The sequence below is a fragment of the Palaemon carinicauda genome, chromosome 30 (assembly GCF_036898095.1).
Source record: "Palaemon carinicauda isolate YSFRI2023 chromosome 30, ASM3689809v2, whole genome shotgun sequence".
Classification (NCBI taxonomy): domain Eukaryota; kingdom Metazoa; phylum Arthropoda; class Malacostraca; order Decapoda; family Palaemonidae; genus Palaemon; species Palaemon carinicauda.
In genome coordinates, this window is record NC_090754.1 from 79430152 (window position 1) to 79447253 (window position 17102).

Genomic DNA, 17102 nt, shown 5'->3' on the forward strand with positions numbered 1-17102 from the left:
CTATTTTATAGTATTTTACTATACCAGAAAAAACACATAAAAAGGGAGATATGATAGGTAACAAGTAAGTTAGGTACTTCAGTTAGTCAGTTAACATACCAAAAGAACACAAAGAAAAATGACAAGCATGTTTATAAAGTGACAGGATGGTACATACTACTGAAACAGATAACAGTACAGTACAAGTGTAAAGTAAAGATTAATACAAAAATGACTAAACTTAGGGTATAAAGAAAGGGATAAACTATCATTAGTGCAACATCAAAAGGAACCCTAAGTTATGGTACACACCGAAATTTAAAACACCTGAAACTACACATAACTTTGGGATTTTTCCCATCTCTCTCCAGCAGGTTTAGCAACTTCAGTGGTGCCTGTGGGAGAAGCTGGCGTTGGACTGATACAGTGCCCTGATGATTATCTGATCATGGCAGGGACCAGACTTTGTGGGGATCGTCTCAACGATGGATCCACGAATCCACAACCAACCAACAGTGCACCAGTTACAGGTAATTAGTCCAGACATTCATACAAAGGCATTAATGAAGCAAATAAATGTCATGAGCAATAATCCACATTGAGTATAAGTGTACCAATGAAAAAATATAGTAGCATGCAATTCATATTTTGCCCGATAGTTTCAAAAACTTCATTGAGGGTGCTACATAGTGCTATTAAGCATCACCTAAATCATCAAAAGTTAATTACATTGTACTGAGTAGATACAGACTTAATTATGCAACCAAACATTGTCATAAAAGAAACTTTAAAAATGTCAAACAATTCTCTTTCTCTAATGCAAAGAATATACTTATCCATACCAAAGTTGTCTTCCTAATCCACTTCATGAAGACCAATGCCGCATCTCCAAATTGTATCACATAAGCATAAACACCATGCATATCATAATGCAAATAAATTTATAACTTTTTCTATTCCAACAGATTCCACTAATGGTCCATTTACTGTACAATTCATCACCAACACTGAGAGCGTAGGACAAGGCTTCAGACTTCAATATCAACAGTACCCATGCTAATCAAATCTCTGTAAATATTACAGTAAGCCTAAATGTGATATATCTAGTGATACTTAGGAGATATTTACATGCTACTTCATTTATCTGTTTACATCCCATTTCACAGCAGTACAAAGTTTGGTTTAACTCCGTAGGAGTAAAATATAATAGTTATGCCAGTAATGTTTAGCCATATGATAATAAAGTTTGGTAAGTTTCTATGTAATCTTTTTAACCTAAATCCAAATTTTCTTTGAACTTTTAATTTCTAAATCTTTTTAGGTCACCACAATCAACGATAAATATCATGAACAGAATGAATCGTACCTTGCCTATACAGCTGTACTGTACTAAGAAAATCCCAGAAAATTAACAAAACGATGCATAACTTTTAAAAAGAGTACTGAAACTCATAAAATGTAATACAGTATTACCTTGAAGATCATTAAAAAATAGACATTATCTAAAAAAATCCTAAAGACTGCTTTACAAAAATTCACGCTGAAACTAAACCGACACTAAAACTTGCAGAAAACTACCAATCAAAATAAAGCCTATTATGGTAAAAGAAAGACTATTCTTGTTATGGAAATGTTCAAGTATCAATATCTTTTTATATTACTCACCAAAATGGAGTAAGTAACCAATTAAACCTACATTCTGATATAGAAATGATGCTTGGAAACAAACGTGCAGTACTGTACATCATTCCTAAATATAACATCAGAAATGAAATATTTCTTAAAGAACAAAGCGCAATGACATTAACACAACTATGTTAGAGGGGCTTATTAAAAGATATATAAAACCGTGCAAAAATTAGATTTGGAAACAATTTTTATTTTTCCTAAGTATTCAAACCTGAAACTTTACTGTGGAGATATATTTTGGCAACAGCTGAAACTAGCCATAAGAATTCAGCAAGGTATATTTAACCACTGATAGTTAAAAGGAGGGTTGAGCTTGAGCAGGGGATTAAAGATTAGAACATCTACCTGTCTCCCACCCACAGTAGCAACAACTAGTCACTTTGAAATTGCAAAGAGGACTTCAGGGGGAAGGTGATGGCAGGATCATTATGTGTAAAGAGCTTCAGGTTTGTATAGTTGGGAAAAATACACATAATTTCCGAATTTGTCACTTATTCTGACACTATATACAAACCATTCAGCTCTTTACTGTGGAAACTCACCATAAGGTGGGTGTAAGTCTCAAACCAACTGGCAAGTAAATATCCCAGGGTGAGACTGTTTTATACGAGTTGTAAAGACACCCTGTCACCTCGCTAACTCTCTACATCTGTGAGAGAACTAATGGCCTGAGAAATTTGTGTGAAGGTGTGTGAACTAAACATTGTGACTTGACCAGATCATGAATTCTGGGTCTACAAACGTGTGAAGGAGAGTTAGGATTCAGTGCTCGAGCTATGACCTGTCAATTCCAAGAAGAGAACGTATTCTTGATGACTCTTCTTTGACATCGCCTGTGATCACGTACATCTTGTTTACATCTGAGTGAGCTTTACAAGATCAAATGAGATAACGACTCAGTGCTCTTATAGCATGTAGTAACCAAAAATCTGGGTCAAAAGATAAAGTACAGAGACTTCCATCTGGAAGGACCGGAACCTCAAGTAAGCTACAGCCAGAGTCTGTGTCTTGGCAACAGACTCAGGGACAAAGTCAAGTGTTACTAGACCTTCCTCCCCTCCGGATTGAGAGTCTTCTTTCTATAACGAATGACCCAGATCAACTGTTACTGTAGGGCACTGAGGTGTTACCTCAAACAAACCACTGGAGGTCGATTCTTTGTCAACAGAATGTTTGTTATTACGAGCAGGGTAAAAAGTAGTGTCTCAAGGAATACAATCTCTTCATAGAATAGCAAGGTAATAGATTGCGCCATGGATCCTGGCTCTCCCCCGCAAGGGTATAAACCCAGAGCTCATGATGTAAGGAGCATTAGCAAGTCCTTAGCATTTAAAAGGAACTACTGTGTGACGCAGGTAATTCAAGAAGGTGTGTGGAAGCATCAGAAAACCTTCACAGCCCACTACATGCAAGATATAACCTACAGGAGCCTGGATACCTTCTCCATTGGACCTGTGGTGGCTGCACAACATGTGATCTAAACACCTCAAGCTCTGTTTTTAGACAAATAGCAGTCGGTTGAGGGTAGACGTTACCCAGGATTAGTCTGGGATGAATGACAAGAGTGACTGGCTTCTTCTCTCCTTCATCTTCCCCTCTCTTGGGGTACAGCACGTTCGGTATGCTGCAAGCTGGTTTCCTCAATCTTGTGTAACGGGATATATGATTACTGCATATATTTATGTCCCCGTTCTCCCAGCGAAGTGGGAGTTGGGAAATGTCTAAAGGTTAAGTCAGAAGAGTTTTCCAACCAATAATTCTTGCCTGGACAAGTCACATTGCTTAGTAATCACACAATCATACTGATTGCCTAGGCCGTTAAATCTTGCATACTCACGAGAATTTAGCGAGGTGTCAGGGTGTTCCTCTATTAAGCTCATGCAAAGCATGGAGGCATACCTCCTTTCAAAAACCAGGCAGTTGGTTAGGACTTCCACCCACCTAAAGGCAAGACTTTCCCTATAAAGAACAAAAAGGGTTTGTATGGAGTGTTAGAACAAATAACAAAATTGGAAGTAATTTGTATTTTTCCTAACAATACAAACCTTGAACTCTTTATACAGATTTGTCCCGGCATCACCTATCACCCTGCAAGTCCTGCCCACAATCAAAAGTGATGGTATAGCACAGGTTTCTGTGGGAGGTAACCGTTGCTACCCCCAGTACTTACCAGGTTAACTAGCAGTGGGTAGTTATACCTCGCTAAAAGTTGTATGGCTAGTCTTCTAGGTTCGCTGAAAGTATATTTCCTGCAAAGAGCTCAAGGTTTGTATTGTTAGGAAAAATACAAATTACTTACAAATTTGTTATCTTTTAGGCATTTTGTACCTTTTCTATTGCAACAGATAAAATATTTTTTGTTTCCACACCCAAAAACCCTGGTTCCCTATTTGATCTCCATAACTTTTTAAATGGGAGTTGGGAAAACTCATGAATGGAAGTACACAACAGCTTAAGTAGAGAGCATATTTACACAGGGTCATTTCTGAATTCTTTTCTTTACTTCATGAGCTCCAGATTTAATTCATGTTACCAGAATAAGCTTATGTTAGGCTGTCCCTTATGATGTTGATGGCTAACTCAAAGTCATTTAGGCTTGGCAACCCTTTACGGTATTGGTAGCCAAACTTAAATTATTTAGGCTAGGCTGCCCGTGGCCAAACCAAGGTCATGCCCGTTACAAACCCTCTCCAAAAAGAATGGGTCAACTTAAATTACTGTCCATCATTGTTCGATAATGGCAGAACTATGTCCTGGAGACTGACCATTTATGCATATGATCAGCACCCAAACCCCCTCTCCACCCATGCTAGAACTAGGGCATATCTGCTGAGTCATCAGCAGCCATTGCCTGACCCTCCTTGGTCTAGTTTGGGTGGAGAGGGGCTTGGATACTGATCATATGGTCAGTCTCTAGGGCATTGTCTCTGCCATTCATGAGTGGCCTTTAGATCAGTGTGAGAAAGAGGTCCAAGCTGGAAGGTTGAGATTACCAACCTCCTCATTGGAATAGACCTCCTCTCTCCTTCCCATCATTCAATACTCTTAGGGGATACATTAAAAGAATGGAAACACTCACCTTTCAGCAGTGCCACACAAGTTTCCATGGATTGGAGTGCAGTAATGTTGGCTCTTAATCTCTTACAATAACTCCTTCTTGTTCCACTCAAGTGTTTTATGAAATGATGATGGTGGTAAAATACCCAGACAAGGGAAACTTCCTAGAAGTCATTCTGGAATGACCAGGTGAACTCAGAAAATGTGCTTTGAGGGATCTGTCTCTCCCTGAGCCAACTAAGTTGTGGCCCTGGCGGGAGTTGCGGACGAGATGTCAATCTTAGATGTCTCATGTCCGGAAGTTTCTGTAGTACTGTCAACCAGTATGGAGAAATCAGGCACCTCATTTAGAGGCTCTCTGACATCCAGAAAACTCCATGCATTTCTACGGCTGTTAACTCCATGCATTTCCCCCTGCTGCTGTTTTTTTTAGGAGACTCATTCTAGAAGGGCATTGACAGATTAGTCGATGATCCTGATAGCTCCTCAGTGGCAACAAGTACAATAGCGACTTGACTCTCTACTCTTCTTGCAAAGATGTCAAGAGAGTTGTTCTCACCTTTCCTGAGCGGCCCTTACAATCTCAGTGAGGGATTCACCTCGATCAATCGTGTCCCTACTACCTCTTTCCTGGAGGGTATTCAACAGCTCTCTTAGAGAAGCTTTTTGCAAGTAAATTAAAAAAAGGAGGCCTAGATATCTCCATATGTCGCCGTTTGCCTTCCCATCAGGAGAGGGTGTTTTTTTGCAAAGATTGAGATTGTTACTGAGACTTGCTGCCTCAGGGAGGAGAGAGCCTACTCAGTTTTGACCATGACAGAATGCCGCTAGGCTTTGAGCCTTTTTTACTGTTTGGAACGGAGTAAACCTTCCTCGACGAAACTATAGTATCTTCATTTAGTGTCGAACTTACTGGTCCCCAATCAGAAATTAAACCACCTCCTCAGAGCGTAGTTCTTGGACCACACCCTTGTAAAGGAGTGCTTCATACCTCGAGTCAGCCCTCAGATAATGACCCAACTCTTAGAAGATTCTTTCCTTCTTTACCTTGCCCTCCACAATGAGTGGCAGCGAAGGACATCGTCTCTTTTAATAAGACATATCCGAGGGAGGCTTGGGTGCTGATCATATGCATAAATGGCCAGTCTCTAGGGCATAGTCCTGCTAATATCGAACAATGATATACAGTAATTTAAGTTGACCCATTCTTTTTTTGGGAGGGTTGTGAGGAGCATGACCTTGGTTTGGCCATGGGCAGCCTAGCCTAAATAATTTAGGTTTAGCTACCAATACCGTAAAGAGTAGCCAAGCCTAAATGACTTTGGGTTAGCCACCAACATCATAAGAGACAGCCTAACCTAAGCTTATTTTGGTAACATGAATTAAATCTGGAGCTCATGAAGTAAAGAAAAGAATTCAGGAATGACCCTGTGTAAATATGTTCTTTACTTGAGCTGTTGTGTACTTCCATTCATGAGTTTCCCCAATTCCCATATAAAAAGTTGTGAGGATCAAATTGGGAACCAGGGTTTTTGGGTGTGGAAACAAAAAAAAGTAATTTTTGGGCTCAGGCCATGTCGTCCTGATGGAAGGGTTCCTATAGGTAGCGTTCTAAGGGATATTTGCTACAGTGATACTCACAGAGAATTAAACCAAAGGTCTCCAGGATTCTAACTCCTGGCGCGAGTATCCAATAAAGGATATCGCATAATATCAGGGGACGTATTCTAGATACGACACATGGCAATCTTCACCCCGAATAGATTTAACACTTTGATGTAAGGGGGAAGAGTGGTAAAAGAAAGGGAGGCCATTCTAGGTACCCGGTGGACCTCCTTCCCTACTACTACCGTGACGCCATTCCTATTCTAGTAGCCTGCTAAGAGTGTTGTGCTGCCCGTTAGCCCGGGTGTTTTTTTCTAGTTTTTTGGAATTTCAACATGCAATCTCCAGCATCTTCATCATCTGGAAAGTTGAGTATTAATTCTTTCCTGTGTGTAAATTTAGTCTCCCTTTTCACAGTTAAATTCCAATAATTTAAGTGTTTGGGTGAGCATTGCCGAGACCGGAGGCAGCCATTTTACGACTGCTGTCGCCTGTTACATTCGCATATTATTTAGCTAGTAGGGCAGCACTTCCCAGTTTTAAAGCTATAATATTAGCTAGTTAGGCAAATTATACAAGCTGTGATATTGCATACATGAAAATTATTCCTCTTTCTATTATGTGACTTTACTTATCGTATGCGGGCGGGAACCCCGGTGGTATCAATTACCTTGGCCGGGGCTCCTACCAGAGCAAGGCTACTCTTGGTCATATATACGTTAGTAAAGTAATTCCCCTTGATTAGCCTCACCCTTATCGTTTCTTCTCGATTCGTACGAGATATTACATTCTCTAGAATCTATAGACAAGTTACGATATTCATTCTCTCTCCCTGCCCGAGTGACGCCGCCATTATAGGCGGCAGCCACTGTCTCTCTTCATTGCCATCGAGTAGAACGATGTTCTTACTGCCCCCAGCTTTGATTCAGAAAATGACATACTCAGGGTACCCTTGTCTTGCCGTCGAAAATGTCGTCAGCACAGGAAGCTATGCTTCCTCAGCTCATTGTTTTTGGAGGGCAGCATACCCGCCGCCACCTCTGATACCATTGAACTATAAGACCATCAACCCCTTCCCTCTCACTCCTTTAGTGACGTCATGCCATCACAAGATTCTTTCACCAGTATCCTGATAATCATCCCGGCTTGCTAGGATGACTGCATTACCGGCTGGTACCCCACCAGCAGCAGTTAGTTCAGCCGTCTCTGCCACCTTCCCCCTAACTCCCTTCCTTCACAGGAAGTTAATAAAATTGGGGGAAGATTGAGACGGCTTCTGACGGCTTCCGATGGAAAACCTAACATACTTTGGAAAGTCCTCAGCTCTCTCTTGAGCTGCCATCCACATTCATTGCAGCCGACTTCATTGCCGGCGACGGGCCCTTTGTGGATGGGTGGGAGCCAGAATCTGATAGATTCTTTCCCCTTCAATTAGAACTTTCATTCTGGTAAGGAGACAGTAGGCGGTCTTTTAGTCCTCCTACACTTCCAGCTGTTATGTTCACTCATAATAGTCATAATAGCAAGAAACTTGCCTTCCTTAATCTTTCTCTCTCTCTATCAGTTAGCACCGTCAGGTACTAACCTAACACCGGCAGTGTCTGCCGGCAAACTACTGTATACAACTATACAGAAGTACACATTTTCTAACATACTCTGTTTCCTATCACAGACGGTTGTTGGGATCACGATATTCTGTTAAGGTTGAATATTTCCTCAACACCCAGATGATTTCCTCGATCATCAGGGACTTAAAATATCTGAACGGTATTAATATAATACTACAGGCGGATAATGTTAGTACTGTATAAGCTATCTACTAACTCCAACTCTAGTTCCTAGAGTTTCTCTGCCTTGTATCATCCCTATCAGGGAAACAGAATATTAATACTGACAGAGGTCTCAGCAATGGCCTGGGAGAAAAAATACAGATACTGTACATGTGTCTTTTCTATTTCCTTTCAAGCTTACTATCCTAAGCTACCATAAACAATAGTGATTACTATTGTTATTAAAAACTGTATGCTTTTATATCACTGATATAAAAAACAAAAATACTCATTAGTATTTTTCCTTTACAGGATGACCCCATGGAGAAGTGCGGATCGATGTTCTGCAACCACAAGGGGAAAGACTTCAGTGGTCACACGATGTGCAGGACTCATGACCCCTGCGGCGTCGTCTTAGGAGTCCTAAAGCATTGCGACTCGAAGGGTTGCCCCACCTGCTCAATTCTGCTGGCCAACGGCTTCGGTGAAGCCCCCCTAGTTACCCTAGAGACTAGGGAGACAGCGAGGGACACCCTTCGCAAATGGGTAAGAGGGTTCCAAAAGAACTCTCCAGGACCATACTTGTCAAATGACTCCCTGAGGTGCCTACTGTTCCCCAAGGCTCTGCCGAGTGCGGTGGTGTCCCAGGAACAGCTCCGGTCACCCTTCGTACAACTGAAGATTGACTCAGACCTTAACAAGGCACTAGTAGACATGGACATCCACCAAGAGAGAATATCAGAAGTGTCCACTGATACCGAACAGGACCTACTGCAAGGTGGCCCTGAAGAGAACATAGACCCTCCTCGAGTGGAGGAAGAAGGATCGTTGTCAACGGCAACAGACGACCCTCAGTTTGCCATGACAGCATACCAACCTCTGCCGTCAACGTCTTCGGCCCCAACTCCACAACCTGTTGACCAGATTAACGTAAGTGAAGTGATTCTGACATCTCTTCAAAAAATGATGGAGTCGTTCCAACAGGAACAGGAGACGATGCGGGAATCGATTAAGCAGTAGCAAAGGTTGTTGCAGGAGAAGATGGACTGCTTCGGAACCACCAAGGGCACCTCTAAGAAGCCTCTTAGAGTGTCTGATCTCCCTCATTGCTTCGAAACCAATCCCTGAGGGTGAATGATGAATGGGAAACTGTTCGTTTCCGAGAAGTTGTGAGCCAGGGAAATTGACGACCTTTAATTCTGGCCTAACTTTTCAGCCAATCCAGATTGATATGTGAGACTGCAGGTCGAGAATGCGACCTTAGAAGAAACGTTCCCCAAAGAGGACATCATGTTTGAACACGAGAAGGCACAAGCCATCCTCCTGAAGGTCTTGAAGGGAGCCGGATATACCAACTCCAAAGTCTCAGCACTGAGCAAGAAGCACCCCACCTTTCTTGCTCCTTCCTCCATCTCTTTCCCCTTTACAGAGAAAGCCCTAGACTTTGCCGTCAAGGCAGTCGATGAGGGAAAACCATGTCCGACCCTAGAGGAATGCAAGCCATTCTCTCTAGCACTGCCCACCTGCGAGGAGAAGTGGAAGGATGTCCACCTAACCTTCTCCGTCTCAAGTTAGACCTAGAGATCGCAGGACAACAGTTCAATGAGAACCTTCCAAAGTTGCCAGACCATCTTCTGAGGAAGGAACAGGAGTCGAAGGAGAGACTTGCGGCTTCCCTCTCTCATCAGAACTGTCTGGAAATGAGCGCAGGTCAACATAATACCCCAGAAATGTTCCTCTTCCTGGCCAAATCTCACATGGGTACCCTTGTGAAAGACCTATACACTTTCCTAAGAGCGAGGAGAGCTTGTAGAGAGTTCATCTTGGCTTCAGCAACCATCAGACACGAACCAAGGAAGCTGATTACCTCGAGCATCTGGGGTAAAGTCATTTTCCCACAGGAACTGGTCCAAGATGTCATTGCGAGAACAACCACGGAGAACAGGAACCTTCTCCAAAAGTGGGGAATGTCCTCAAAAAGAAAATCTTCCTTGGAAGGAGGTCCCCAGCCCAAGAACAAAAGGGCAAAGAGACCACGTAAATCCGCACAACTCCCCGCCATGACTATGACCACGATGCCTCAGACCACCTTCCAGATGGTCCCTCAACAACTGGTAGTCCAGTCACCAGTATTTAACCCTACCTTTGAGAGGCAGTCGATTTCCTTTCGCCCCAGTCAGAAAGGAAAAGGTACTAAGAGAAGTTCCCCAGGAGATAACTTCTCTCGGGGCCGAGGAGGACGTGGTCGCGGAAATAAATCTGCAGGACCCCCCAAAGTAATGAGGGGTTCCAGGTAGGGGGCAGACTACATCACTTTCAGGATTGCTGGATGTATTCCACAAATATGACAAATTTGTAGATAATTTGTATTTTTCCTAACTATACAAACCTTAGCTATTTATTAGGGGCTATACTTTCAGTGGAGCTGAAATGACGAGCCATTAAAATTTAGCGAGGGTTAACTACTCACATCGCTAGTTAGCGGGGGTAGGAGGGAGGTGGCTTGCTACCACTCCCGTTCACACACCTGTGATTTAGTCACTTTGCTTGGAGATAGGACATCAAGGGGATAGGGTTGGCGGGCAAGTTTGTATAAATAGCTAAGGTTTGTATAGTTAGGAAAAATACAAATTATCTAAGAATTTGCCATTTGTTCCGTAACTGGAATACAAACCACGCTATTTATTAGGGGTGACTCACCATTTTGGAAGGGCAGACATCCCTGCCAATCTGGCTTTTAGCTTTGCCCGGGGCTCCTTATCTGAGTATGTTAGTACTCAAAAATAAGGAGTCCCTGCCCTCGCTAAAACCTTGCTATGCAAGGTCCGCGGCCTACGCAAGCTGTGTGTTGAGACATGCAGAAGTGTGACTGTCTAGGTAAAGTTATTTTGAGTCTATGTAGGAAAAACCTGATGTAACCAAGACTTTCCCAATACCACCTCACCAGGGTATGGAGACGCAACAGTATTAACTTAATACTAGGTACACAAGGGAACATGGTTTACCTGCAGTGGTTTGAGGTCAGCTTATGCAGAGAACCCAGGATGCTGCTTTCCACACGAGAGGGTAGGATGAAGAAAAGAATAAGAGCCAGTCAAATCTTTTCATTCACACAAACTAAAACCAGGTAACAGTGCCCTCAACCTTCTGCTACTTGTCCAATAAGGAGCTTGAAGTATACAACCAGCTGTTGTGCAGCCACCACCAGACCATAAGAGATCGTATCGAGTTCCTGTGGGTCACGTCTTGCAGGAGAAAGGTTGTGAAAGTCACCTGGAGCATTCACATCCTTTCTTGTAAAACCTTCATCACAGAGTAATCTGCTAAGAAGGACCAGGGGCATAGCTATGCCCCTGACACTGTGAGTCTCATGTCGAGATGATGTTTCGGTGATTGTCGTCTAGTCTCTCCCAGTGCTGATGACAAGAGAAGGGACCCAGGTGGGCTGTTGCCGTTTTCTTTAGGCAAAGTCTCATACCTTACCCTGGGTACAGTAACGGATGATCTGGATCGTCCGTTTCCGAGTGGAGACTTGTGTAGGGACCGCCACCTCTGGAGACTGTGTCTGGCGACATACTCAGGGACGAAACTGAACAATGTCTTTCGCCCTTATCAATAATGGGCGATGTCGAAAGAGAGACCATGAAGTTCCTTGACTTGTATGGTTGCTGTCCGAGTGTGTAGGAACATTGTCTTCTTAAATCAGGAGAAAATTTGTTGCCTGGTGAAGTGGAACATTAGGAGGTCTCTTTAGGGATCGGAGAATTTGAACCATGTTCCGAGAGGAAAGTCTCAATTCCGACTGGAGAAAGGCAAGTTGTAAGTCGTATGAGTTAGGATAGGTCTATCGATGAGAGGAAGTCCCTTTCTTTCAGTTTGAAGGTGAAGGATCACGGCTGAGTGATCATCTTTACCTGTCGAAACTGAATAGGGGGTCTTTTCCTCTTGTATATACTCTAGGATTCCGCTATAGCTGGAATAGAGGTATCGAGTGGAGAGACACACTTTCACATGACACCAACCACACAAGATGTTATACTGCCTGGTAGACTGATGCTGAGGAATTCCTTAGATATCTAGACAACCTTTTTGCAAAAGAGGTACTGGGTAGTCTCCAGGCGTACAATCATAGCAAAGCTATAGCTTGTGGTAGGTGTCGAAGTGGGTTGTCTGTGATGTGGAGAGGGTTCTCTTAGAGACTCTATCAGGAGCTGCAAAAGGTTTGGAAACCGTTCTGCATAATGCCATAGCAGAGCTAGGAGAGTCCTTGAGAAGTTGACCGATGTTCTAGCCTTCTTGAGTGTCCTTCTCCAGATGAAACAAGGACGAGACGTAAACGTTATTGTTGTACCCACCATTGTTGCCAGATAGTCTTGGGGTCTAGGGCTGGGGAACAACGGCAGCCTGAGATTCAGGAGCGTTGCGAACAGATCCCTAGTTGGAGGACCCCGTAAAGTCGAGACTTTGTAGGCTACAAGGTGATCCAAAGACCATTCGGTATACTTTATCTGAGATGCTGTGCACAGATTGTCGGCGAACACGTTCTTCTAGTCTGGAATGAAGCAGGCTGATAGTGGTACCGAATTGACTTTAGCCCATCTTAGTGTTTATACTGTTGGATGTAAAGAGGCCACGAGCAAGTTCCTTCTTGCTTGCCGATGTGAGTCTCTATGTGGTGTGTGGCGATGTTGTCCATCACATCACTGAGTGGTCTGTTAGGAACCGATGAGGCTGCTGAAGGACCCAAAAGTTGGCCTTCATCTCTTGAGATTTAAGTGAAGGTACTTTCGGACTCTGTCCAGAGGGCTGAGGTCGTGTGGTGCAGCACTATGGTCCCTCCTCTCTTCTTTTGATGTGTTCTAAGCACAACATCAAGTCCGAGGAGTGGGGAAGGATGAGAAGGTTATGCCGCTCCGTAGATTCTCGACTGACTCCCATCCCTTGAGGTTCGTTCAAACTTCTGGTCCCATGGGGTCCAGAATGTTTGGGGGATCAAGGGCCTGATTCTAGTCAGACTCAAGTCACTTTGGAGTGGGAGTTGTTCTCGTTTTCGAGGTTTTGTGGAGATTGGTGTCTAGAATCATTCCCAGATACACCAGTCTTCTAGGAGGGAAGTAGAGAAGACTTCTGCATGTTTACCCTGATCACTGGATCTTGGTAAAAAGACTTCAGAAGTTCCGGTGCTAATGCAAGGTTGCCACAGAGTCTGCTAAGGTCAGTCAGTTGTCCGAAACGGAGGAGACAGAAGCTGATCCTATGAGACCAGGATGGGTGTAGTGGAAAGACCGAAGCACAGTGCCCTGAACTTGTGTTTCTTGTTTGTCTAGCCTGAATCTTCCAACCTTCCTAGATGGATGGTTTGGGCCTGGAAGTAAGTGTCCTTTAGGTCCAGTGTGCAAATGAAGACCTGAGGTCTTAGCCCTTGTTCGAACTCCAACATGGTGTGGACATCGACCCAAAGGGACTGCTCCTTACGGATCCTCTTGCATGGAAGATTGTCGACGCTGGAGTCTTGACTCGTGTCGTAAAGGACCAGACGCGATACCCAGTGTAAGAATTCTTCCCTTAGCCTTACCATGCGCCCTGATGGGATTGATGCTATTCCTTAGAATCGAATCAATCTGGCAAATGTTAATCAATGGTTAACAGTTGGGTATCGTAGTTACAGTGCAGTCGGAGAGCACTTGCAAGTAGTTCCCTGTCGACAAGCCGTTGAAGAGGGTTGTCGAACGTTTGCCGATCACTTTAGTGTGATGGCAAACGGTCAGTAGCAAGAAGTATGTTGTATACCTTCTGATCTACGGAACTATGGGCAGAGGTTGACTAGTAAATTCGAGTCACGAACTGCTGGCGAATTGCCGATGATTGGTGAATCGGCGGTCTGTGAGCCGATGGTGAGCTAGAGATCAGCAAGCTGATTATGGTCCCCTTGTTGGTCAGAGATCAGCAAGCTGAAGATGGGCTGGTCAGAAATCAGCGAGCTGAGTTCAATGCTCGAAGAAATATGAACTGCCCATCGGTGATCTAGTGATCAACAAGCTGATGACTGGTTATTGACTAGCAATCGGTGATTGGAACGCTAGCAATCGGAGATCGTTAGTCATTGGAGGGACTAGAGGTCAAAGATCAGCGTTGAACTAGCAACTGGCGATCTGGTGATCGGCGACCTAGCGATCAGTAAACCGTGAACTAACCATCAGCAAACAGTGATTTAGAGATCAGACTGTTGATGCTTTCTGTTTGCTGATGGTGGTCTGTCAAGGAAAAAAAAAGAAACTTCAGAAGAGACAGGGACCATGGATTCCCCGTTTCAATTCCCCATGTAAGATGGAATCTTTGGAATCTTGAATCCCTCTGTGAAGCCTCTTTCCTCTTTTCCCCGTGGCAATGTTATGTTTGCGGGGAGGAATGGGGAAATGGTGACCTGTCCAAAAGTTTTATTCCTTTTTTTTTTTTTCTGCCTATTGAGCGAGTGTGCAGGAGAGTACTGGAGCGATGGCACAGGATGAAGCTGGTGCTTAATTTCTGCCTGGAGAGCAGACAAGCGCTGGCTCTTAGGCAAGAGCTGGCGCATTGGATCTGTGAGCACTGGCTCATTGGATCTGAGACCGCAACTGCGCAGGAGGCGCAGGAAAGTGCGGAAGAGCGCTGGGGCGTATTAAGGCACTGTGTAGTTTTGTGCAGTCTCCCTAGAATGCTACGAAGCGTGTGACTAGTTGCGCAAGGGCGGGTGAATTAGCGAGTGCGTGAGAGTACTACGTGGAGACTGCTGGCGTACGCGTGCGGAAGACCATTGGCGCGGTAGACCATCGGCGGCCACGTGCGGAAAACCGTTGGAGCGCGCGGAAGACCGTCATCACACGCGGAAGACTATCGTCACGTGCGCGTGAGGAAGACTTTTGGCGCGCAGGCGCGGAAGACTGTTGGCGCGCGCACGGACGACTTTTGGAGCGCGTGCACACGCGCAAAACTATTGGCGAGCGCGGGTAAGACTATTGGCACGTGCAAGATTATTGGAACCTGCGCGCGCAGAAGACCGTTGGCGCGTGCGTGTGGAAGACTGTCAGCATGCGGATGGAAGACTGTTGGCGCACGCGCATGATAAAGCTGGCTGGAGGGAGCTGGTGATCCTCAGAAGAGTCCAAGATTGAAGTCCAAGGACTAACTGTAGCGTGAGGTAGCGCTAGTAGGTCGGCAGGTCAGCTGGCAGGACGACTGGGATGAGCCCTTTGGAAGGGCAAACATCCATGATGGAGACCGTGAAAGGTCCACGGAAGAGTCCAGGACCGAAGTCCAAGGACTAACAGCAGCGTAAGATTGCTTTTGTAGATCGGTAAGTCAGCTGGCAGGACAATCAGGAACTGGGGACCGTAAAAGGTCCGCGAAAGAGTCCAGGACCGAAGTCCAAAGGACTAAGTTGCAGCGCAAGGTTGCGCTGGTAGGTCTGCTGGTAGGATGATCAGGAACTGATGAAGCCCATGAGGGCTGGTGGACCAGCAAGCTGGCCTTAGGAGGAGTCCAGGATCGAAGTCCACGGACTAAGTTGCAGCGCAAGGTTGCGCTGGTAGGTCTGCTGGTAAGATGATCAGGAACTGATGAGCAGAGTGATCCTAAGAAGAGGTGTCTCTATGAGTGGCCTCTCTCGCGAACGAGAGAGGTGAACACTTCGTAGAAGAAACTTGATGACGCCCGTGAGGTCCGGTGGATCAGCAAGCCGACCTTCAACAAAACCGATCCTCCGAATAGGAGTCTCTATGAGTGACCTCCCTTGCGAGCGAGAGAGGTGAATACTTCATAGAAGTGACCTTATGACACCCATTAGGGCCAGTGGATCAGCAAGCTGACCTTCAACAGTAGTGATCCTCCGAAGAGGAGTCTCTACGAGTGGCCTCCCTCGCGAACGTGAAAGGTAAACACTTCGTAGAAGAGACTTTGTCAAGACTGTGCTTCGCCCCTGAAGGATGAGAGACTCAGCAAGGGGGGAGAGCAGTCTGGGCGAAGGCAGCAACAGCAGTCGGAGACGATGAATTATCAAGATGTGGGAAGTTCTCTCTCGGAAGGGAAAAAAAACCTCACACCTGGGGAGGAAACTTTCCCTCGGAAGGGAAGGCGAACCTCCTGGCTAGCGTTCTAAGATGATCTGAAGTGCTGGTCATGTTGTCACGGGAGTACTTCTAAGAGAAGGGATGACGCCCATGACGATGTCCTCTGAGGGATGGCAGTGACAGCAGATTCCCCAGGCATGAACAGAACAGCTCTGCTTCGTTGGTATTCTTAGTCGAATGAAGAAAACTGCATAGTTAACTGGGAAAAAATAAAATTAATTATCTAACAAAAAAATTCCCTAGGGGGGAACTCCGAAGAGGAACCCCGAGGGAACAACATAAAAATAAGTATTACGCCCTTCCTTCACCAGTCGACATCCACGGGAGAAGGGAGGAGCGGAGTAACTGTAATAAAAACAGAATTACAATTATTTAAATCAGCTAAGAATATTCACTAATAGTGAGAATCACTGATCCTCCGAAGGGAAATGTTCCCACGGAGAGAAGCTGAAAAGTTAAAATTACAATTATAATTTCACTAAAAATAATTGAGACAAACAATCGGAAGAGCAACATAACCCATGAACGGGAAAGGTGCTCTTCACAATAGTACAATGTTGTTGAAAGGTGAACGACCTTGAGAAGAGAAAGACCGTAGTCAATCTCTGAGAGGCCACATTCCCTTCGTAGGAAAAGGGAAAAGGCGAAGACAATAGTTGAATGAAAAGGGTCCAGGTGATGATGATTCCCCTGCGGCGGCCGAGTTAACGGTTATATGCCGATGGGAAGACCAATGGACCAGAGAGGGAGAGGTCATTCCCCACGAAGTGGAACTGTGCTGGCCTTGTTCCAGTGCTAATGTACGCAAGTGTTGTTGTCGTATATGTATCACACGCACAGCACAAACACTGAAAAGGAAACTTATCACATTTCTATACACATATATTTACATAAACAT

General features: G+C 44.6%; 2 protein-coding genes across 3 annotated transcripts in view; one reads left to right on the forward strand and one right to left on the reverse strand.

Annotated features, from left to right (window-relative positions):
- The window catches only part of LOC137623846 (uncharacterized), a 3867-nt gene extending 2631 nt beyond the window's left edge, over positions 1-1236 (forward strand). The window contains exons 6-7 of one of the 2 annotated variants that reach the window (XM_068354652.1): positions 351-509; positions 945-1236. In XM_068354652.1, the coding sequence (XP_068210753.1) occupies positions 351-509; positions 945-1039 (254 nt within the window). In that variant the 3' untranslated portion in view covers positions 1040-1236. The remainder of the gene's footprint in view (positions 1-350; positions 510-944) is intronic. The other variant, XM_068354653.1, reaches the window with a different exon arrangement.
- BORCS5 (BLOC-1 related complex subunit 5) overlaps positions 1-17102 on the reverse strand; it is a 256791-nt gene that overhangs the window by 194669 nt on the left and 45020 nt on the right. The window lies entirely within an intron of this gene.